The sequence below is a fragment of the Apium graveolens genome, chromosome 10 (assembly GCF_009905375.1).
Source record: "Apium graveolens cultivar Ventura chromosome 10, ASM990537v1, whole genome shotgun sequence".
In the NCBI taxonomy this organism is placed as follows: Eukaryota; Viridiplantae; Streptophyta; class Magnoliopsida; order Apiales; family Apiaceae; genus Apium; species Apium graveolens.
In genome coordinates this window covers 133653022-133676625 of record NC_133656.1, presented here as the reverse complement: position 1 = coordinate 133676625, position 23604 = coordinate 133653022, and the positions used below count along the sequence as shown (strand labels likewise).

At 36.4% G+C, this 23604-nt stretch overlaps 1 protein-coding gene across 1 annotated transcript; it reads right to left on the bottom strand.

The window, feature by feature from the left end:
• Positions 1-14478: 14478 nt before the first annotated feature.
• LOC141694000 (putative inactive patatin-like protein 9) lies at positions 14479-16497 on the bottom strand. The gene is made up of 2 exons (XM_074499203.1): positions 15280-16497; positions 14479-14827 (listed from the first exon to the last, which is right to left on the bottom strand). The coding sequence occupies exons 1-2, from the start codon at positions 16210-16212 to the stop codon at positions 14606-14608; spliced, it is 1155 nt and encodes a 384-aa protein (XP_074355304.1). The 5' UTR covers positions 16213-16497; the 3' UTR covers positions 14479-14605.
• Positions 16498-23604: the final 7107 nt, after the last annotated feature.

Sequence of the window (23604 nt, the reverse complement as noted above, 5' to 3'; positions counted from 1 at the left end):
CTATATTATAAATCAAGTTTAAATCTCTCAAGTCTTATCTTTACTTGATTTATCTCTTTCAAACGTACTAACAGATTAGTTTCAAAGATTCATTCAAAATATTTTCAAACAAACTTATCTTCCAACCTTATCTTGTGTTTGAAAATAAATCTGTTAGAACTTTGCTTATAAATACAACTCTTCATTTCAAATTTGTAGCTAACACTTTCACGAGAATCTTTCATCATCTGAAATCATTTTCTTGTTCCATACCCGAGATATTCATATCCAGAAAAACAAGAAACTTAGTTTGAGTTGTAAACTTTAACATTACATTCTTGTAACTGAATCGTGTATTATATCACTTGTCTAGGGTTGTGGGAGGTTGATTACAACAGGAAGGCCAAGTAGCTTTGTGCTAGGTAGCTGTGTGCTAGGGAAATGTTTCTTTCAAGTGGGCCAAGTTTGTAATCAAGGAAAGTTTGTAAGTACTTTGTTTTAAGTGGATATAATACATTCTCTATGTTAGTTGGCATGGGGACTCGGATGTAGTCCATAGATTAGGTGTAGGGGCCGAACCAAGTGAAAACTCTTGGTGTTCTGCATTGTTTAATTTCTTTATCACTGCATTTATATTTCAGTAATTTACTTTCTGCAGTTAAAAGAGACTGTCTCATACCCTGTCTCATTTGTAAAGGGACTGTCCCATTTTCATAAGAGACTCCCATTTGCCTTGACAGTTAGAATATTATTATATCTATCGAGCCATCGAATTTCATTATACGTATATCATGTTGAAGCTTGTGATATGAACTTTTGAAGTACTAGCAAATAATTATGGGAAAATGTGTGACATGCCTTGTTGTTGTATACATTGATGATAGGCTAAGAAACAAACAAAGCCTCAACAGTAGATTGATCCTTATTCCGCTAACCGTTTGTGAGGTTTGTTTGTGATCTTCCTAACATATATGTATGCATTATATAAATATAATAGTGTATCACATGCTCCAACGTCCCTAGCTGTTTTTGGAGCACATATATACAGATGCAAATAATATTTAGAAAAAGATAATATCAAGTTGCGAAGGAAAATAAGGACAAGTATTATACGTAGGAGGAAATGAGAAGATCGAAAGGGACAAGTATTTGATTGGCTCGTCGTCGTATTGCAATGAAAACAATTAAGATAAATTGCAAGAATCTGTCAAGTAAACCAAGGGGAGACAGAATCCTATTCAAATGTATAACCTAATAATGCACTACACATGTTTACAGTGTAGCTGCTTGTGATTACTGTGTGTGTGTGAGAGAGAGGGGGGAGAGAGAGAGAGTAAATGATCTGGACTCAGGCGGGGGACATGCCGGAATGGTCCGGGTGGATGGTTTATGCAGTTAGATACTGTAAATCGGCATGTATGCTGCCAGCCGATTTTCTAATTATGTTTTTCGGGTATAAAAATCACATTTATGTAAAATGTATCACATCATATATTCTAGCACCATCTCACTCCGAAATCAGAAACTAGTTATCGAAATTTAAGATATAACAACACAATGTCAATGAATTATCTCAACACTCTTCATTCTTAAAAATGTTTATTTCAACAAAAATTTGGAAAAGCCTTATCTGCGGAGCAAACTGTATTAGAATTGAGTATTTCAGGTCTACGAGGAGAAACATAATTTGAATTGATATATAAAATTAAAGTAACAACTTTTTTATTTCCATTATTCTAATGTTGTGTTTGGTTGCCGAGAAATAAATAAAATGTACTTGAATGAAATAAATTAAATTAATGGGCAATAATGAAGTTTAGAAAGAAGAGTATATATAAAGTAATTTGGGTGAGTGTAAATTTGTTACGATAGAATTTATAAAAAAAATTGGTGTAAAAAGGAATGGAGCATTCTTTTTCAAAATGAGCTACTTGAACTCTAGTTTATTTGGTTAATGTAATGGAGGAAAAAATAAAAAAATATAAATAATTACATGTTAAATCAAGTTCCATTTTCATTTCAACCAAAAACAACCTAAGTTTTTAAAAAATCCGGTACAATTAACATTAACCGTTAACAAAAATGGACTTCAGATGAGTTATGCAACTGGATTGCTGGGGCCAAAAACGTAGATATGTTGGTAAAAATATGATTAAATCAATCTCGCACATGCATGTAAAAGAAGACAAAGATTATGAGTTAAGATAGCCAAAGCACAGGGACCAGCTAAACTGAGATACATACTTATTATTGACCTACTTTTACTAATGTCGGGGTCAGGTGCTTTCAGATTAACTTTTTTGACCCCCCTAAACAGTTCTTCCTAAGCAGCCTTGGAGATTCTTCTTCGTTAAGCTTTGACTAACTTGAAGTTGAAGACATATTCCCGGAAATATATTCGCAGAAGTCTGGTTTCAGTTATTAATTAGAGGGTGTTTAATGTTTATAGAATACTGCAGTTCCGTTGCATAATTGCGTGGTTCTAAATTCTAAATGCGAGTAAATTTACTTGGGCAAGGTGTTGACTTTATAGCAGTGGCGGAACCGGCGTCAAAAACGCATTAAAGAGGGCGTAGGGTGGGTTTTGGATAAAACCGAAATCGATCCCGCATATCCTCGACTTTTAAAATTTAAAATCAAAATCAAAACTGCAATCACAGCCGAAACCATCGGTCCGGTTTCGGTTTTAAAAATGCTATTCCTAAGTTTCCCACTCAATTCCTATACAAATTCAAGTAATACGAAAAACACAATAGGAAATAGAGTTGTACAACCGATAATAATTTAAGAATAACAAGAGAAAACCATTAAAAAATGCAAAGAAACGAGTAGTACACTTGAATTATATATATAATAAATATAAATTATTTATTTATTTTTAATTACCCGGTTCAGATCAGATTTTTTCGGTTCGGCTTTGACTTATAACCGCATCTGCAAATCGGATTCGGTTTCAGTTTTTAATTTTACGATTTCGGTATCAGATCGGTTTCTTGTGATTTGAATTTTAACAGTTTTTAACGGTTTTGGTTTCAGATTCGGATTTTTTCGATTTTATACTCAGCTTTAAGATCAACGGGGGCTCAAATTTTTAACATTAATAATGTACAAAAAATGTGCAAAATTCAATGTATGCTGTTATCCTATAATAAAATTCTTTGGAGTGTTTTTAGTTGATAAAGTAATGTTTGATTAATTTTGTCTAGCTAAATTCCATCTTTATTAGAGGCGCGGAGATTAAAAATTCACTCAAACATACAATTTGATAGGGGTAAAATAATTTAAATAGGTTTTTCATACCTCTCGCCCCTTCTAGTTCCGCCACTACTTTATTGCATATATTTATTAATTCATTATTATTTCTTTATTCCCCTGAGTTTAGTAGAACCTAGAATATGGATGAATAAATATTCGATAAACTAATAATCTCTCTAAATAAATATTTTTCCAGTCCCAATATTATAGAGACAATATATTTTTGATCTGGATAAATAAATAATCTCGATTAATGAATAAAATATTTCTGTTTCAAGGATATTCATTTATCGAGGTTTAATTGTATGCTTAATTATCGAAAGAATATACGAGATTATTCATGGACGGATCTGAGTAGAAGGTACGAGATATCTTTTAAGAAAAAAATAAATAATAATGTATTATATGAATTCGTACATTTTATCGAGAGTCCCCGATAAAAATACGTAAATACACATATTAGTAATAAATATCATGTAAAACAATTAGAGTATGGAATTTTAGCATCGAATTTGTAATCGACATTATTGGGAAGGTGAAGAATTCTGATTTTGGGACAACGGGCTCCATAGCTCCTTAGGCGGCAAATGAACTACAAAAATTAGTGAGATTATGAACAGAATTCGGGATTGTCTCATTCAAGTGAATTCACCTTGTTTAAAAAAGTGAGGCGGGTAAAATTACCTCCCATGGGCTTTGTACTTAACCAACCATTTTTTTTAAATTATACTTTGTTAAAACAATATGTACATTAATATCAAATTTTAACTATGTCTATGTGACTTTTTTTAGTAATGCTAAATTATTAAAAAGCAAATTTTAAATTCTAATTTTTGTTTTATACAAAATTAGATTAAATTTTTTTATATAATTTTATAAAAGAAAAATAATTCTAGCACTAAATGTAATTTTGGAAATGAATTGACTTAAACGATTTTTAACAATACTTTATTTTCAAAAAATTACATATATTTAAAAGTTTGTGAATGAAACACGATACTTTTTCTAATTGTTTATTTGGTACAAAATTGTATTATTATTATATAAATATTTTTATATTTAAATTTAAATATATGAATAAAACTTATGCACGCATTAAAAATTTGATTTCATTTGATGTGTTATAAGTTAAAAATGAAAAATAATTATATTGGTCACAGAAATTATCGTACTATTTCTTCCTTAATAACATTAAAATATTAAAAATTTAAGTACTAATATTTGTAACAATTTTATCGAATTTAGAAAAGTTTGGCACGAAAAGCCAATATATAATTATTGAATTTGGATATGAAAAAGTTTGAAATCATTCACGAACAAAATTATGAATGATTAAAATAACGCTATATTGGTCTATATACTAAAAAATAATATATAATCTGAAAACTACACTAACACATACACAATAACATGTTCTAAAGTACATGTCACATGCATATTGGTCTATATACTAAAAAATAATATATAATCTGAAAATTACACTAACACATACACAATAACATGTTCTAAAGTACATGTCACATGCATAAATAATAGATCTGCCTATTTTTTTATATAAACATTGTCGCGAAATATTTAAAAACATTATACTGACATATTTCAACATGAGAAATTTGAGATTGGACCGACACATCCTCTACTTTATATGCGATAAATTTCCATTACCTCATACACATATAAACTGAAACTGCGCAGATTATGATACAAAACAACATATTTAACTTAGAGGTCACAGCCAATAAAACGATTTGTTATCACCAGAATCGTCAAATCTTGAAAAAGAAGAAGAATAAATGTAACAAAATAAAGCATCACGTGCAAATAATCATTGAGCCTAAACTATTTTCTTTGTTATTTTTTGTATACTTAAATTAAATTATTATAGATTACATACTTTATTTTTTAATCGCAAAAAGCTAAAAATTTAAAAATTATATACATCGTATTCTGATATTGCTAGAAACGACCCATGTCTCGTATGGACTATTATGCTATTTTGAGTAAAATGTCAAAAATAATAAGATTTCGACATCGGCGACTTAAAAAATAATGTTCAATTTTTAAAGTTATGAATGTCTCAATAATTTAAAATAAAATTGGATAATTTCTAAAACTCATCTTAAAATATAAAATGATATAGTATAAGAAACAAGTGTAGAGTGTGAGCGTGCGTATATAATTATAATATAAGACTATTATTTGATCTCGATACAACTTGTAAAATTATAAATTATAATACTTTAAGATTGGCGATTGAAACATACATGCGAACTACTAGTGGACAACTCGACTCATCTCAGTTGTTCGTGATTAAAAATCGTATTTGATTCGGACTCTGCTCGTTTATAACGAGCTGAGGTTGAGCATTACTTTCCGTTTGATTATCAAACTCGACTCGTTTTAAAAAATATTAATCTCAACTCATCTCGGACAGAACTTGATTCGGCTCTGTTCGCCCGCGGCTATGATAGATATTAACTAACAGAAATCTTTTTTTTTTATAAAACGCACTTGCATTAATATTTATCAGAATCAAGCATACAAATGATAAAATCCGGAGCAGTGTATAACCACTCTGTGAGACCTGACATAAAATAAGTATCACGTGCTAAGTTATGAGTCACAATACTCGCAGATTTATGTGCATACACAACTGATACTTCATTAAAGTGTTTAAGGATATCAATAAAATCTTCAACCATCGCATGAAAATAAGTTTTCCCTAACTCCATTAACTGCATCAACTAGAAGTTTTGCATCGCATTCAAAATTACAGTTACTTCTCCTCCATTCCTTTGTCCAGCTTAAATCTTCTCTAAGAATTATAGTTTCTGCTTCCCGCGATTGGAACCTGCCATGTACTATATTGCACCAGGAACGAACAAAGTTTCCTCATTCGTCTGTAACTACATATCCTACACCCACCTGGTCTGATCCTTGCATACACACTGCATCTGTATTTATCTTGACCCATACGGTAGGTGGTTTACACCACTTACACTCCGTTACATGTTGATGTGTTGTTCTGGTCTTCATCTCTTCCCTAACACACTGCCATTCCGCTAACATGCTACATGCATTTGATCTTACACCAAAACTCGATGTGTTTACATGGTTCCATACCCAATTATTTCTCCTCTGCCAAAGATTCCAATATATCAAACTCACCATCAAAAACTGTTCTTTACGACCTATTTAGAATATCCTTTGCATGACTGTCAAAATCGTCTCATTTGGCCAGACCATAACAAGGTTTCTAAGTTCAGCATTCTCCCACACCTCTCGAGCAAAACTACATTGGAACAATACATGAATATCGTCCTTCACAAATAATTGACACCAAGAACACTGTGTGTGCACATTAATATTCTTCTCAGCTAGTGCATTAGCTGTAGGTAAACAACTACGACACGCTCGCCATATCAGGTTCACTACTTTTCCAGGAAATTTCAGACCCCATAATTTTCTCCAAAACAACCCATTCAAACACTCCGTTCCCCCTCTTAATTTTCTATAACAACTCCTTACACTAAACTCACCCTTATCATCAAGTGCCCAAAATCAAGAATCTTCCCTCTAACTTCTCGACAATGGAATTTGTCGAACCAAATCTCTGTCCCTTTCATTTAAAATATCGTTGAGAATTCCTTCATCCCACCCCCGGTTTTCATCGAATAGACTTTGCACCATCACATGATGTAACTCGTTTGAAATCTCCGTAGTCAGAAAATCATTTGTTAACAAGGTAACCATGGAATTTGCCATATCTTAGTACTTAACCCATCTCCTATTCGACGCCTACACCCCTATCGAACCTCATCCCGAGCCTCTAATATAATTCTCCATACATAACTTGGATTTGATCGGATTTTAGCATTTAAAAAATCTATTTTTGAGTAGTATCATGCACGCATTAACTGTGTAATAAGAGTATTTGTATTATTAACCAATCTCTATACTTTCTTCGCCAACATTACCAAATTAAAACTCGGTAGCTTCTTAAAACCCTAACTACCATATTCCTTAATTACACAAAGTCTTTCCCATGACATCCACTTAATACCCCTACTCGAGCTACCATTTCCCCACTAAAATACAGTCATCGCTTTTTCAATCCCTTCACACACCTCTAAAGGAATGAGAAACATATTCATCCAAAAGTTTAGAATTACATGAGCCGTTGTTTTAAGTAAAGTTACTTTCCCAACTTTTGACAGAGACTGATTTTGCCACCCTTGAAGCTTTTGATGTATTTGTTCTAACAAAAAGAGAAAGTTGCACTCTTCCATATTCCTGCCATCATGGGTATCCCCAAGTACTTTCTCGGATTTTGCTGCTCACGAACCCCCAGCTGATGACAAACATCCTCTTTACACCCTGGACTCGTATTAGGAGAAAAAGTGATAGCTGACTTTGCATAATTTATTTTCTGTTCTAAAATACCTTCATACCTATTCAGAATCTGTTTCATTACATCAACTTTGCTTTCTTTTGCTTCCTGTTGCTTTAAAAAAGAAGTAGCAATTGTTCACGAAAAAATGATATGATATAGTATGTGCTCCATTTACAATAGTACAATCGTACAAAAGACCAGCCTCCTCATTTTGCCTGATAATAGAACTTAACCCCCTCCGCACACATAATATATATGCATGGTGGTATGGGATCATCTTGACATAAGTCTCTGTTATGAGTCCGAGAAAAGGATCTCGTCACAGGTCTGTGAACATGATAATCTCCTTGATTTCCCTGGTCTTTCCTATTTTTCGAGGAACCTACCCTTGAACCTGCTATGGTGATTTGTTAAGAGATCACCAACTCTCCTTAATATTTAATTGAGAGAAAACTGAATGCCCCTTTTATTTCCCATGTTCCTTCCTTTAAATAGGATTACAAATTATTATACCTAACGTACTCCTCAAGAAATAAAGATATTACCTAATATATAAATATACTAATTCCTAAATAATAGGAATTGAAGATTTTAAAGATATTACTTCCTAAAGTTTAGCTAAGAGATCTGGAGCTATCTTCTTTTATATGTCTTGCCAATAAAAGCATCAACAACATTACTCCCCTCCTGGACTAAAAGCTTGTCCTCAAGCTTAAAATCGGGATAAGACTCCTGGAACTCAAACAAAGGAATCCAGGTTGTTTCAGCTAAAGGCAGGCCTACCCATGCCACCAGTAGTTCGACAACACCTCGATTCACCCTAGAACGAATAATTGATTCAGGTTGAGGAATGATTTTCCCGTCTTGAAGAAGTGGTAAAGTGGGCACACTAGCCGGAGGAACACCTCTAAATTCCTTGAGCAATGAAACATGAAAAACATCATGAATTTTGTTACCTTCTGGAAGTTTCAACCTATATACTACCTCACCAATGCGTTGCAAAATCTTGAAGGGTCCAAAGAACTTGGGAGCTAGTTTCTGACTTGTACGTTTACCCAAAGATCGTTGGCGATATGGCTGCAGTTTCAACCAAACTAGTTGTCCAGGCTCAAATGATACTTCGCGATGATGTTTATCAAATACTTGTTTCATTCTGAGTTGTGCCTGTTGTAGACGAAGATGTACATCTGCTAGTAGAGCATCTCTTTCTTGTAGAGAACGATCAACTTCTTCTACACGAGTAGAACCAGGTTCATAAGACAACAAACGTGGAGGATCACGACCATAAACAAATCGAAAAGGTGTCATACCTAGAGAAGAATGATATGCGGTATTATAACAATATTCAGCCCAAGGAAGATGATCAATCCATTTTAGCGGCTGATCTCCAATAAAGCAACGGAGATACATCTCAATTGTCCGATTTACCACCTCAGTTTGTCCATCCGATTGAGGATGATAAGCTGAAGAAAGGGATAAGGTTGTACCACTTAATCTGAACAATTCTCGCCAGAATGTGCTTGTAAAAATAGGGTCCCTGTCACTAACAATAGATTCGGGTAGCCCATGTAAATGAAATATCTGAGTAAAGAAAATATGAGCAACAGAAGTGGCACTATATGGATGTGAAAGAGGAATAAAATGTGCATACTTGGAAAAACGATCTACCACAACATAAAGAACTGATTTGCCTCTTACTTTAGGTAGTCCATCAATGAAATCCATTGAAATGTCTGCCCAAATCTGCACAGGAATAGCAAGAGGCTGCAGAAGACCGGCCGAATGAAGATTTTCCCACTTGTTTTGCTGGCACACCGAACAATTTTGGATGTATTCCTTAACACTGGTTTTCATTCCAAGCCAATAAAAATTAGCTTGAACACGATATAAGGTTTTTTGAATTCCTTCGTGCGTGGAGTTATGAATGGCAGATATGATGTTTGGAATCAATGATGAATTAGTTGGAAGGTATACACGACCTTTAAATGTCACCAACCCATTGGTAAAAGCCCAATTCGAATTTATTGTTCCTGATTGAATTTTTTGCACAAGTGTTGACATATCTGCTGATTCTGCCACCTCATGTCGAACATTATCCAATAAGTCAAATGTGGAGTTGAAATACCACACAGCAGTATAGAGTCTTCATCACGCCTTGACAATGCATCTGCTGCCTGATTTAAGGATCCCGCCTTATAATCAACTCGAAAATCAAACCCCACTAATTTACTAACCCAATGTTGTTGAGGAGGAGTTACAAGTCGTTGTTCTAGTAGATACTTCAGGTTATAATGATCAGTTTTACTGAAAAATGATCTGCCCCACAAATAAGGTCTCAAGTGTTGAACTGCTCTAGCTAATCCAATTAATTCCCGTTCATAAGCTGGCAATTTTAGATGTCGGTCAGCTAACTTTCGACTAAAGAAAGCGATTGGATGTCCTTGCTGTTGTAAAACAGCACCAATCCCCATGCCAGGAGCATCACATTTGATGAGAAACTCAACATCGAAGTTAGGTAATTGCAAAACAGGAGTTGTAGATAAAGCATTTTGTAACTGCACAAAAGTTGTTTCTGCGGCACTGTTCCACTGAAAAGCATTCTTGCGCAACAGATTTGTTAGCGAAGCAGCTATAGCTCCATAGTTTTGTACAAATTTACGGTAATATCCTGTCAAACCAAGGAAGCTACGTAAAGCCTTTGCTGATTGAGGCTTAGGCCATTCTTGTATTGCTTGAATTTTGGAACTATCTACTGTGACACCATCGCCAGTGATAACATGGCCCAAGTAAGTGACCTGCTTCTCACCTAAAGAGCACTTAGACCGTTTGAGAAATAGTGTATGTTGTCGGAGTAATCCAAACACAATCCTTAGATGCTGAATGTGTTCCACCCAAGTCTTACTATACACCAAAATATCATCAAAGAATACTAAAACAAATTTACGAAGGTAAAAATAAAATACCTCGTTCATTAAAGACTGAAAGGTAGATGGTGCGTTTGTGAGGCCAAACGACATGACTAAGAACTCAAAGTGACCGTGGTGAGTGCGGAAAGCAGTCTTTTCAATATCTTGAGGATCCATTCTGACTTGAAAGTATCCTGACTTGAGATCCAGTTTCGTGAAATATCGAGCACCATAAAGCTCATCTATTAACTCGTCTACAACCGGAATAGGAAATTTATCCTTAATAGTTCGTTGATTCAACTCTCTGTAATCTATACAGAATCTCCATGTACCATCATGTTTTGCAACTAACAAGACGGGGGAAGAAAAAGGAGAACGACTAGGCCGAATGATCCCTCGTTTCAACATTTCATCACATTATCTTTCGATCTCTTCTTTTTGCAGGTGTGGATATCGATATGGTCGTACTACTACCGGATCAGAATTATTTGACAAGATGATTCTGTGATCACAAGCTCGAGGTGGAGGGAGCCCTTTAGGTTCTTGAAATATATCAGAAAAATCAGTAATCAGTCTTTTCATGTCCATTGCGTGTGTTGTTTCGTCTGTCAACATATGCACATGTGGATGTTTTACCTCCACTAAAACTCCCTGCCAGATGACCTTCTTATCATTCAAACAAAATGTCATCTTCAGAGAGTTAAAATCCCATAAGATTTGGCCTAAAGTGCTAAGCCATTTAACCCCAAGAACTACATCAAATCCATCCAAGGACAATACAAATAAATCAGTAATGAATGATTCAGAATCAACCTGGATGTGCACGTCCTTACATATTCCAGGACTATGTATCTTCTCACCATTTGCTATAGCAACTTGTAATCTCTGCTTGATCTCCATCGGCAATTTCAATTGGAGGGCGACCTTTTCATTTATAAAATTGTGTGTACTTCCTGAATCGACAAGTATCAATATCGGTTTTCCATTTATCCACGCTTGTAGCTGCATAGTCTTGAAATTCCTTATACCGGTAATTGCATTAAGTGAAATTTCAGGTTCGAACATATGGGGTTCTTCTCCATCATCATCGCGATCATCAACCAAAAGGCAAAAAATTCTCTTGCATTTATGGCCTGCTGAATAGAGTTCATCGCAATTATAACATTGTCCTTTTGCCCTTCATTCTGACATCCCAGCTTTAGACAAACGCCGGATGGGAGGTACAATACTGCTGCCCACACTAGATACTGATTTTAAATTGTTGCTTACTGGTGGCTTCAAGTTAATGCTAGTTTGTGACTTTGGCTCATGATTGGTTGCAGTAGGTATTGATGTTCCCAGGGCCTTTGGGCTTGACCATGTTGTTTGAGGTCTCCAAGTGTTAATACTTCCACGATTAAGTTGCATTTTTCTTTCAAACGCTCTGGCCAAATTCATGGCTGTTACCAGATTTGGAGGATTCTACATCTCTACATCTACTCTGAGAGTCTCGACTAACCCTGCAGTGAACATATCAACTTGCTGGTCTGATCGGACAGTCGTTGCTCTAGCAAGAAGAGTCTGAAATTGCCTTTGATACTCTTCCACGGTACCTGTTTGTTTAAGGTTGATGAGTTCACCTAATGGATTATTTGTTAGTGGAGGACCAAACCTGAGGAGACAATATGATTTGAATTGAACCCAATTGATCCCTGGCTCCTCTTGTTCCAATCTGTAATACCATAGTTGTGCTTCTTCGGTCATATGAAACGCGGCTAATCCCACCTTGTCTCGTTCATCTGTTCGTTGGTTGGAAAAAAATTGTTCACATCGGTATAACCATCCTAGAGGATCTCCTGTTCCATCATACGATGGAAATTCCAGTCTACTGTATTTAGGTATAAACGGCGCTCCTGTAGATGTTTGGTGAGAGGTAGAAGATATTTTTGGACCTGTCTGGTGGCTTGTGTTGGATCCCATCTCTTCAGACCCCTTTTCCTTTGTGGAAAAGTGTAACTCCATTAAACGTCTCAGTGCTCGCACGTCATCTTTGATTTCACGCATCTCCTTATTATTTTCTGTGAGTTTGTGCTCTAAATCATGAACCCTGGTTGTCAGCTGCTCAAAGTCACCCATGACGGTAGGCTCTGATACCAAGATATTATGAGTCCGAGAAAAGGATCTCGTCACAGGTCTGTGAACATGAAAATCTCCTTGATTTCCCTGGTCTTTCCTGTTCTTTGAGGAACCTACCTTTGAACCTGCTATGGTGATTTGTTAAGAGATCACCAACTCTCCTTAATATTTAATTGAGAGAAAACTGAATGCCCCTTTTATTTCCCATGTTCCTTCCTTTAAATAGGATTACAAATTATTATACCTAACGTACTCCTCAAGAAATAAAGATATTACCTAATATATAAATATACTAATTCCTAAACAATAGGAATGGAAGATTTTAAAGATATTACTTCCTAAAGTTTAGCTAAGAGATCTGAAGCTATCTTCTTTTATATGTCTTAGCCAATAAAAGCATCCACAACAGTCTCTTTGGGGAACAATATCACCAAAAATATACACCCACTAAATCAATCTCATAACTCTATTCACCCAAGTCTAATTAAACCCATATTGTAGCATGCACCATGTAAGTCTTAATCTGAATCCGCAACTGGATTATATACTTGGGGACTAATCACTCGACTCCTTAACTATGTTCTTGTTCCTTTATCAACAAGTTTGGGTACTTAACTATTTCAGAGGCGGTCTACTTCTACTCTTGTTAATCTTGTCAGCTTTATACATAGAACCTTGTTTTACTAGTTGCCCTTTTTTAATCTTTGTTATTAATTCTTTTTAGAATATAAATAAAGCTTAGAAACAAACTGTTAAGCGCCATTTTAAATAATACGGTATTAGTACTTTATACACCTAAGTAGCACAACATAGATTTTGGGCCACTAGGGAAACTATTCGATCTCTGATCACTCTAATAATACATGTATTGTGATAAATGTATTTATAGTACTTGACCCTGTCACCCAACTTAGCAGCTGCCTTGAAAGCATCTTGCCAAATATACATTCATCTATAATTCTAGATGCGATCAATTTCGACAAAGAAACCCAAGGGTGCTAGCTGCTAACATTTCTGTTTAATATAAAATGACAAGCAACTACTCAATTGATCCTTGCCTTTGATCCTCTAAACCATGAGCTCAGACCTGCGTGATCTTGATACATAGCCAAGGGAATACCAATTTTACGATAAAGAGAAGGGTGCTAGTCCACAACCAATTCTTGTTATCAAGTAGTTTGTTATCACATCCAACAATTGTTATCAAGTAATTTATCGACGGAAATATCTATAAATAAAAGGAATTCTAAAATATCTAAGTGCGGATAAAATGATGTAAACGTCCTACCTCTTATATTGAATTCAATTTTTCGTGAAAAATTTTGACGAACAAATAATTACAACTTACAAAATCATTGTATGTCAAGAACCAGAATTCTTAAGACGAATATCCATCTGCATGATAATAAGAGTCAGCGTTCTATTCGAACAATTATAACTTATAAATAAAAATATTTAGTTATGATGACTTGGATTTTGATTTAAGTTTTTATCAATTTTCCTCGCATTTCGGTTTGATATCCATTTGGATTTCCGTTATGCTTCTTTACTCGATCCAGCTCTCAATAACATTAGATGAAGTCACTTTTAAAGACATTTTTCTAGGAGAGGACCCGGTGGAGTCTCATTTGGTTGTATCAAACATTTATGTTAAGACATGATCCCAAGTACACATACCGATATGGTATTGCAAGCACACATGGGGACCCCGTATATTAAGCCTTCAACTACATAGATTGTTAGATTTCAGTCAATTTATATGATCATTAAACACCTCTGATTCTATACTACTATTATTTGTAGTAAAATTCAAAAACTGAGGAGACTGGATGCTAAAAAACAGGTTACCATGTTATTTCTATCTATCAAACTCGATTACAGGGGCAATTAAAGCAACCTGATCACTACAAATTTAAAATTTGAAAATTTCATGCTAATAAAATACTAGAGTAAACTATTAACGGCCGCTAGCAAGAGGGCTAACCGCGATATCTTTGCACGGGCTTGGTGGCAAACTACTCCGTCCCGTGGCAACAAGTCGTTGCACGAAACTTCCGATTCTATCTCCGTTTGTCTCCGCCAGCAAACGCTTACCACCAAACGGCAGAGATTCAACTGCTCTCTCTTTCAGCACTTGTTCCGCTGTCAGCTTACCTCCTTCACTAACACACCCATTTGCCTGCAAACATATAATCTCCTCTTAATTCTAGTTACAACTTACAAAACTAACATATCACCATTCAAAAACAAATCTCGAATTAACCAAACACATCTTGCTGTAGCGATACTTTCCTTGCTCCCTTTACGAGCATTGTCAAAGAATTCTACTTGTATCCCATCCTCTATGATCCTACTTCCCTAATTTGTTTTCTCAAAATGTTTGATTTTTTTTTTAATTTATTAAAAATAAACACCAATTAACTCTGTAATCGGTATGTACAATTCTTAATACCTTATTCAACAGGAATTGTACCTTTAAAAGTTACTGTACATACTTCCATAGCATCATAAACTTAAGCTTACACAGTGCAACAGAATAAAATCTAGTACAGAAATTGTACAGTACTGAAATATGTATCAGGCTATCAGCAAAAAGAATGTAAATGAACTGAACCTCTGAAAGTAACTGACCTGAACTCTGACGTAATCCGAGTGATTCCAGCAAAATGCATTTCCAAGCATTTGATCAACAGTCTCCGAGACTCCATCAAGCACGATATCAACAACCGACGCTTTCACACATTCACCGTTACGTCTCACTTTCTTTTTCATGCCAATCGATAACGGACCATTACCAAGAGACAAGACTAGCAAATCTTCAACGCCAGTAACAGACGGAAAATCGTGCTTATTATGCAACACATGAGTAACCGCAGCAGCAGTCGGATTATTCATCACGAGGCCACCGTCTATAGCTAAGCACGAAGTTTTTCCATCAATTGACTTCAAATTAAACGGCTTGAGCACGAACGGAGTTGCTGAAGTGGCACGGCAAACTTTCCAGAGCTCGAAATCGAAACTCGCCGACTCACTAGCGTCAGCTCTGGAGAAAACGAACGGCGCCGAGGTGTTAACGTCGAAACACGGAACAAGCAGAGGCTTACACGTGTCCTTCAAAGTCAACACCTTGCCATCATCACGAGTCAACGCTTTCTTCAACACTCTCTCCATACTATTACTATCAAACCTCTTCTTCCTCATTCCAAAAACGCCGCCGTTTTTGTGTTTATACAACTTCGATTGATTTTCATCAACAATCTTCACCGCCTCTTCGGCGGAGTAAACCGGCCGTCCGGCACCGTCATCCGCGGCGATCATCGCTGCGAACAAAGCGCCGATTCCAGTACCTGCAATGATATCGAAAAAATCAGCGATTTTCGCGGCGGAATTGCCGGTTTTGGTACGGATCTGATGCTCGAGATGTATCAAAGCAGCGCCGGCAACAATGCCGGTGGTTCCGCCGCCGTCAATACTAAGGACACGAGTCTTCTTGCCGTCACAGTGATACAACCACTTCTGCTCAAGCTTGGAGAAGATCTCAAGCGTCACATTACTCAGCTCCATTGTTCGTTGTTCCTGAGATATTTAGATATTTATAAGCCGAATATACTGAGATATGTTAAGTTTCGGTCTTAGTAATAATAAGGAGTAAGTGAGATTGAATATGAGGGACAGTGATCCGTGTGCTCACGCTTTGTATATGTGGAGTATTAATGGTGGTGCATGAGATAGAGATACGTATAGGCAGTGTGTAAGTATAGGCTGGGACTGATAAGGAGGGAGGGGGGAGTGTAAGTGAGGAAGGGGGTAGTTATTTTATTTTATAGACGTGGGTTTTGTTTCGTCCCTTCATGTCTCCTTCATTTGCGATGCTATTGACTGAGTTTGTGTAGACTTGCTTTGTTCTCGACTACTTTTAAAGTACCCTATTTACGTCTACATTTCATTTTAAAAATATATTACATGTTTATATAATTTCTTTATTTAAATAATTATACTCCAGGTGATTTGATCACTCTTTTGAAAATAATCGTAAATATAGCTATTTTTGTGTAATTTACGTTTTAAATATACTTCCTCCGTTTAATTAAATTTTAAATACGTTTTAGCAAATAATTTAGCAATTTCTCTCCATACTATGTGAGAGTTTTATGTTTCTCTCCGTTCAACCTCAAGTCTAAAGGGTGAATCGTGTGAGTTTTATTTTCTCATGGCTCGTGTTATTGATTTAAATGAACAGTTTGCTTTGTTAGATATTGAGGAGGAAGAAAATTCTGCTTTTGTAATTGAAGGAGAAGAAGAGGTTGAAACCAATAAGTATGAATTATGTATGGTTGGTAGATTCCTGACGGGGAAAAGCATTAACGGTAATGCCATGAAAACAAAGATGACTGATGTCTGGAAGCCGGCAATGGGTGTAAACATTAAAGAACTGGAAGTAGGGATCTTTTTGTTCCAGTTCTTTCACAAGGAGGATAAGATCTGGGTTCTGAAAGGTGGTCCATGGTCCTTTGATAACGCAATGCTGGTGTTGGCGGAGATCCCCAATGGTGAAGATCCTATGAATGTCCCTCTGTGGCACATGAATATTTGGCTGCAAATATTTGATCTTCCTTCTGGGTTCATGTCTGAATCGGTAGGAAAGCTTTTGGGAGACTTCTTTGGTGAATTTTTAGAATATGATTGCAAGAATAACTCAAGTCTGTGGAAAGAGTTTATGTGTATCAAAGTTAGATTGAATGTCAGAAAACCTCTCAAACGGAGGAAGAAAATAACAAAAAAGAATGGAGTGGAGGTGATGGTGTCATGCAAATATGAACGACTAGGGGAGTTTTGCTTCACCTGTGGTATGCTAACTCACACGGAAAGATACTGTAAGAAATTTCTTTCTCGAACGAATGATGAGGGTAGTCAGGAGTGGGGTAGTTGGCTTAGAGCCCCGCCTAGGAGAGCTGGTGGTCAGGCAAGAAGCAGATACCTGAGGGAAGACGATGACTCAGGGTGGGAGGCGCGTCAGGGACGGTACGGGCCAGGCCCGAAATCAGGGGGAGTCAGTTACGCAAATGAGGATAACAACATGATTTTAGGCAATGAGGTAAGGTTGGAAAGGCGAAATCAAGGGGATAATACATACGCCTTAATTCCAGGAACAAGAAACTTGGAAAGTAGGAGGGAATATTTAAATTTGGAGACTCCGGGGGAAATTGGGAAATCAAATATTGAAAGTGGGCCGGATAATGATGAATTGACTGGGCTTTTAGTTACAGATAGGAAAAGGATGCGGGGTGGACCGGGCAACTATGACACAATGGACACACCAGGTGGACTTGGACTAGTGACAGACTTAACTGTAAGCAATAAAACAAAGGATGGTGGCCTTTCTGGTTTGGATTGTACATCATCAACCAACTCTCAACTGGCTACGCTTGCTAAGCAAGCTAGCCGGACGTCATGAAAATCCTCATCTGGAACTGCCAAGGCATGGGGCCGCCTTGGAAGATTCAGTTCCTTCAGGACGTTATACGTCAACATAGGCCTGATGTAATGTTTATCTGTGAGACTTTAAGTAACTCAAAAAAGATGGAAAACGTAAGAACGAGAACAGGATTTCAAGGTATGCTTACAGTGGAAGCTCAGGGGCGTAGTGGAGGCTTAACCTTACTCTGGAAAGATCAAATTCAGGTCAGTTTACAGAGCATATCGATCAATCACATCGACGTGGTCATATTCATACCAGATATGCAGACATGGAGAATGACGGGTTTTTATGGAGAGCCCAACAGAAATCATAGAAGAAGAATATGGGAGCTGCTTAGAAACTTGTCTAGAGAAAATAACCTGCCATGGTGTACTATTGGTGATATGAACAACATCTTGCAACAAGAAGATAAGAGAGGAGGAATGTCATATCCGCAATGGCTGTTAGATGGTTTCAGTGACACTTTAGAGGAAGCTGGATTAAATGACTTAGAGCTGCATGGCCACCAATTTATGTGAGAAAGAGGAAGGGGTACATAAAACTGGGTGGAAATACGTCTGGATCGTGCTCTCGCGTCTAACAGCTGGTTAGAATTGTTTCCGTATGCAAAGCTGTACAATCTGGAGGGATCCCCGTCTGACCACAGTGCTATTTTCCTTGACACAACCCATAAAGTTTCAGGTAAGAGACAGTCTCGATTCCGGTTTGAAAATGCTTGGTTAACGGAACCGTTATGCAGTACTATCATTCGAGAAAACTGGGAAACTGGTGCAGCTACAGATGTTCAGCAAAAAATTAAGCTCTGTGCAGACTCGCTAAGTATCTGGGGAAGAGAGATAACGGGCTGCTTCAATAAACGGATACGAGCTTGTCATCATAAATTAAAAGAGCTTCGAAGGAAAAGAGATGATTTGTCAGTAAAAGAGTACAAGGAGGTTAAACAACAGCTATTTCTAATCTTGGATCAGAAGGAGATATTCTGGCGCTAAAGATCAAAGCAGTTATGGTTGAACGCAGGGGATAAGAATACGAAATACTTTCATGCAGCCTGCAACAAAAGAAGGAGATTGAATCGAATTGTTAAGTTGAAAGATGAATCTGGGAAATGGTTTGATTGGAAAAATGGACTTCAAGCTCTCATCGAATCATTTTACAGAGACCTATTCACAGCTGGACAAGTGGAGCTCGAGGGTGTCATTGACTGTGTTTCTCAGTCGATATCTGAGGAGCAGAATAACAGCTTGAAAACAGAACTGACGCGTGAAGAAGTGAGAAGGGCCTTATTCCAAATGCACCCTGATAAAGCACCAGGGCCAGATGGAATGACCCCGACATTCTATCAAAGGCATTGGCACATTGTTGGTGATGACATTTATATATTGATCAAAAACACCTTTAATACAGGAGAGATTCCGGAGGGATTAAATGATACTAATATCATTTTGATCCCGAAAAAACAAGCCCCTCAATGCTAGGAGAGCTCAGACCAATAGCGCTTTGCAATGTGGTAATGAAGATTGTCACTAAGGTAATGGCAAATAGAATGAAAGAGTTACTCAACAGTGTGGTATCTACTACTCAAAGTGCGTTTATCCCGGATAGGCTTATATCTGACAACATCATGGTTGCGTATGAGATAATGCACTACTTGAAAGGTAAGAAAACAGGAAAGGATGGTTTCATGGCTTTAAAACTCGATATGAGTAAAGCATATGATCGGATAGAATGGGCTTTTTTGAGAGCAATTCTGTTAAAGATGGGGTTCTCTCGGTGGTGGGTTCAGTTAGTCCTTCAGTGTGTAACAATGGTTGTGTACTCGATCACTCATGGGGAGCAGGTAATGGGGCCAATAATTCCTACCAGGGGTCTTCGTTAAGGCGATCCGTTGTCCCCCTATCTGTTTATTATTTGTGCTGAGGGATTATCTTCGCTATTGAGAAAGTATGAGCACAACAAATGGATTCATGGAGTTAAGGTTTGCAGGAAAGCTCCGGTGATAAATCATATGCTCTTTGTCGATGACTGATATTTATTTTGCAAAGCATACCCAGAAGAGGCTATGAGAGTGCGGGAACTGTTGGAGATTTATGAAAAAGCTTTAGGCCAACAAGTAAATAAAGGAAAATCATCAATCTTTTACAGCTCGAATGTCCTACAGTACAACAGGCAACCCATTTGTGGCACTTTGCAGATGATTGAGGCAAACGAGCATTCAACATACCTTGGTCTGCCAAACATCATTGGCAGAAATAAATATGCAATTCTAGGTTATTTGAAGAACAAGGTTAACATGATGATACGTAGCTGGGATGGGTATTTTGTTTCCAGAGCTGACAAGGAGATTTTGGTGAAGCAAGTGGCCCAAACATTACCAGTTTACGCTATGAATGTTTTTGTATTACCTCAAGATATTACCAATAGCATTGAAAAGTGTTTAACGAAATACTGGTGGAGTTCTGGGCAAAGCAACAACTCGAATGTGGTATGGATGAACCGGGACAGGTTGTCTAAACACAAAAGGGGTGGTGGCATGAGTTTCAGAAATTTCAGGGATTTTAATATCGCTATGCTGGGCAAACAATTATGGAGGTTGGCTACGAATACCCAGAGCCTAGTGTCAAGACTATATAAAGCTAGGTACTATGACAAGTCTGATGTGCTTCACGCTAGGCTATGTCATAATCCTAGCTTCATCTGGAGAAGCTTAATGGAGGCTCAACAGGTGCTTAAAGATGGTGTTCGATGGAGAATGGATAATGACAGTTGCATCCAGATCTTAGACCAACCCTGGTTACCTACAGAGGTAAATCCTTATATCATGTCTGAAACATTTAGGCTACATGGTAGAACAGTTAACTCATTAATGTGTACAGACAAACTGGAGTGGGATGTGGAAGTAATCTCAGACATTTTTAACAATAGGGATAAGGAAAATATTTTGGCTATCCCTTTGTCTACATCAGACCAAAATGATCAGCTTTACTGGAAGTTTGAAGATTCTGGTATATACTCAGTTAAATCGGCCTACAGAAGACTGCAAATTCAGAGAAGTAACAGAAATATAGATCTGCATGACAGAGTCTGGCAGATTATTTGGAACATAAAAGCCCCGCCAAAAGTGATTAATCTGGTTTGGCGAGCATTAACAAACACGTTGCCAATCTTAGTCCAACTCCAGTCAAAAAGAGTACAAGTCCAAGCTACCTATCCAACTTGTCAGGAAGAGGTGAAAACAATAGTTCATAGCCTGGTGGAGTGTCAATATGCTAGACAGTGCTGGCAGGTTCTACTTCCAGGTTCTCCCTTTATAGAAGCTCCAGATTTTCGTACATGGTTGGTATCTGTGTTTGACATGGTGGATAAGAGCAAATTTGCAGAAATGGTCTCGCTTTGTTGGTCTCTTTGGAGAACAAGAAATGATCTGGTCTGGAACCAGAAACACACGAGAATCTATAGGACAGTTGCAGCAGCAAGGCAGTATCTTGTGCAGTGGATTACAACCCAAGATAGAAGTTTTACAACTCCTCTTCAGCCTAAAGTAAATGGAGATGGAGCCAGTGTTTGGGTCAAGCCCCAACCGAACAAACTCAAGATAACAGTTGATGCAGCGGTTTTTGATGATCATGGCGGTGTTGGATTCGGACTAGTGGCAAGATATTCAGAGGGACAATTAAAGGAAGCTAAGGCAATTTTTCAGTGAGGTCTACATTCCCCTGTGGAGGCAGAAGCTATGGCTTTTAAGGAGGCTTTGAGCTGGATGGACAGGCGCGGCTGGCATGATTTCATTGTTGAATCAGATTGTTTAACAGTGGTTCAAGCAGTAAGAAGCAGTGTGCCTATGAGATCCTACCTTGGCAAGATCATTGAGGAGTGCAGGAGGGAGTTACAAAGATTGAACAAAATAGATTTATTTTTTATTAAATGATCCGCTAATATGGTTGCCCACCAGCTAGCTAGGAAATCATATTTTTTGTCTGATCGTACGTTTGATAGGTTTAATATTCCTCGTTCTATCCAGAATTGTATTGAGTCGGATTTGATTGCTTAATAAAATCTTCGCTTTCTGTCAAAAAAAAAAAATATACTTCCTCCGTTTTGAATTATCTATTTTGTTTAAATTTTTAGAGCTGATACAACTTTTACTGAAAATTTAATATGGTATATAATCATAAATATTTTTAAAAATTATATCATTTGAAAGTATATTTAATCTGTTTTAACATATATTTTTCAGTTTTTCAAAATAATAAATGAATAAATTTTTATTTCTAATTAAAATTGAGTCGATTTAACCATAAAAAATCAAATAAGATAAACAATTGGGACATATTGAGTATTAGTTAAAGGAGAAGATTTAACGAGAGTTAACGATAAAATATTTTTTAGAGGCGAAAAGAAATATTGACAACTATTTTTAGAATTTGAGAATTTAAAAATTTGATCATGATTTTGAAAATCAATTTAAAATATGGTCATTACTTTATAATTTACTCTAGAATTTATTTTCCTTATAAATAAAACAAAAAGTACGTATTTCTAACATCTTACATCCATATCAATAAAATAAATAAAAGTGTTTATGACCTTTTAAGGATAACTCAACAATTATATATATTAAATTATTACCTATTTTTCAAATGAACTGATCATGAAATTAAACGAATCTAATTTGAATAAAATTTAGACTCTATTTAATATAAAATTGAAGTAACCGATTCCCCCGACTTCTTTAACTAAACGAGTCATCTCGATTAGTGAAAGTAAATAAATCAAATTGGGACAGAAATTTGAGCTTGATTAATTAAACAGTCAAGTCCACAAGACTCAGTTAAATCCTGCTCAACCTTGGCTGGCCGACCCAAGTGTTTGAAATAAAAGTGTTTCTTGACTTCTTCTCGTGAATAATTATGAATTAAGAGAATAGATGTTGCTCGAGTCTATCATGTGTGTTTTTAATATGGTAAAATATCTATAAGAAGATTTGATAGGTACCTATTTCACTTAACTTTTCACAGCAGACATGCAGAAAGTTTGGAAGCTTTGCAAGACATTAATTTTATTTTACAGGACCCTCATCTCATCTGTGACTGTGAGTAGTCTTACTGGTAAGGGCCAACTAATAGTTTGTCAGCTTCTTTCAGTGCAAAAATCCTTCTCATCCTTCCTGTCATTTCATTTATTCATACATGCATCCTTCTCCCTTTACACATGAAAATAACCAGAAAGGGGATAAGATTGACAGTTGTTTTTACACCTTCATTATTAATGCTCTCACCTATTTTCACATAATAATTTTACCCTCTGTAAAAATATGGATGTGCTGGCAAATTGTACGTGGCTAGATTTACCCGGGGTTAATTAACAATTAGATATTGAACTTGTATAAAGATGCAACTATTGAAATTCGAAACCTATTCTAAAGGTAATACATAACTTAAAGTCCCAAATAAACCATAAGAAAAAAAAAACCAAAATTT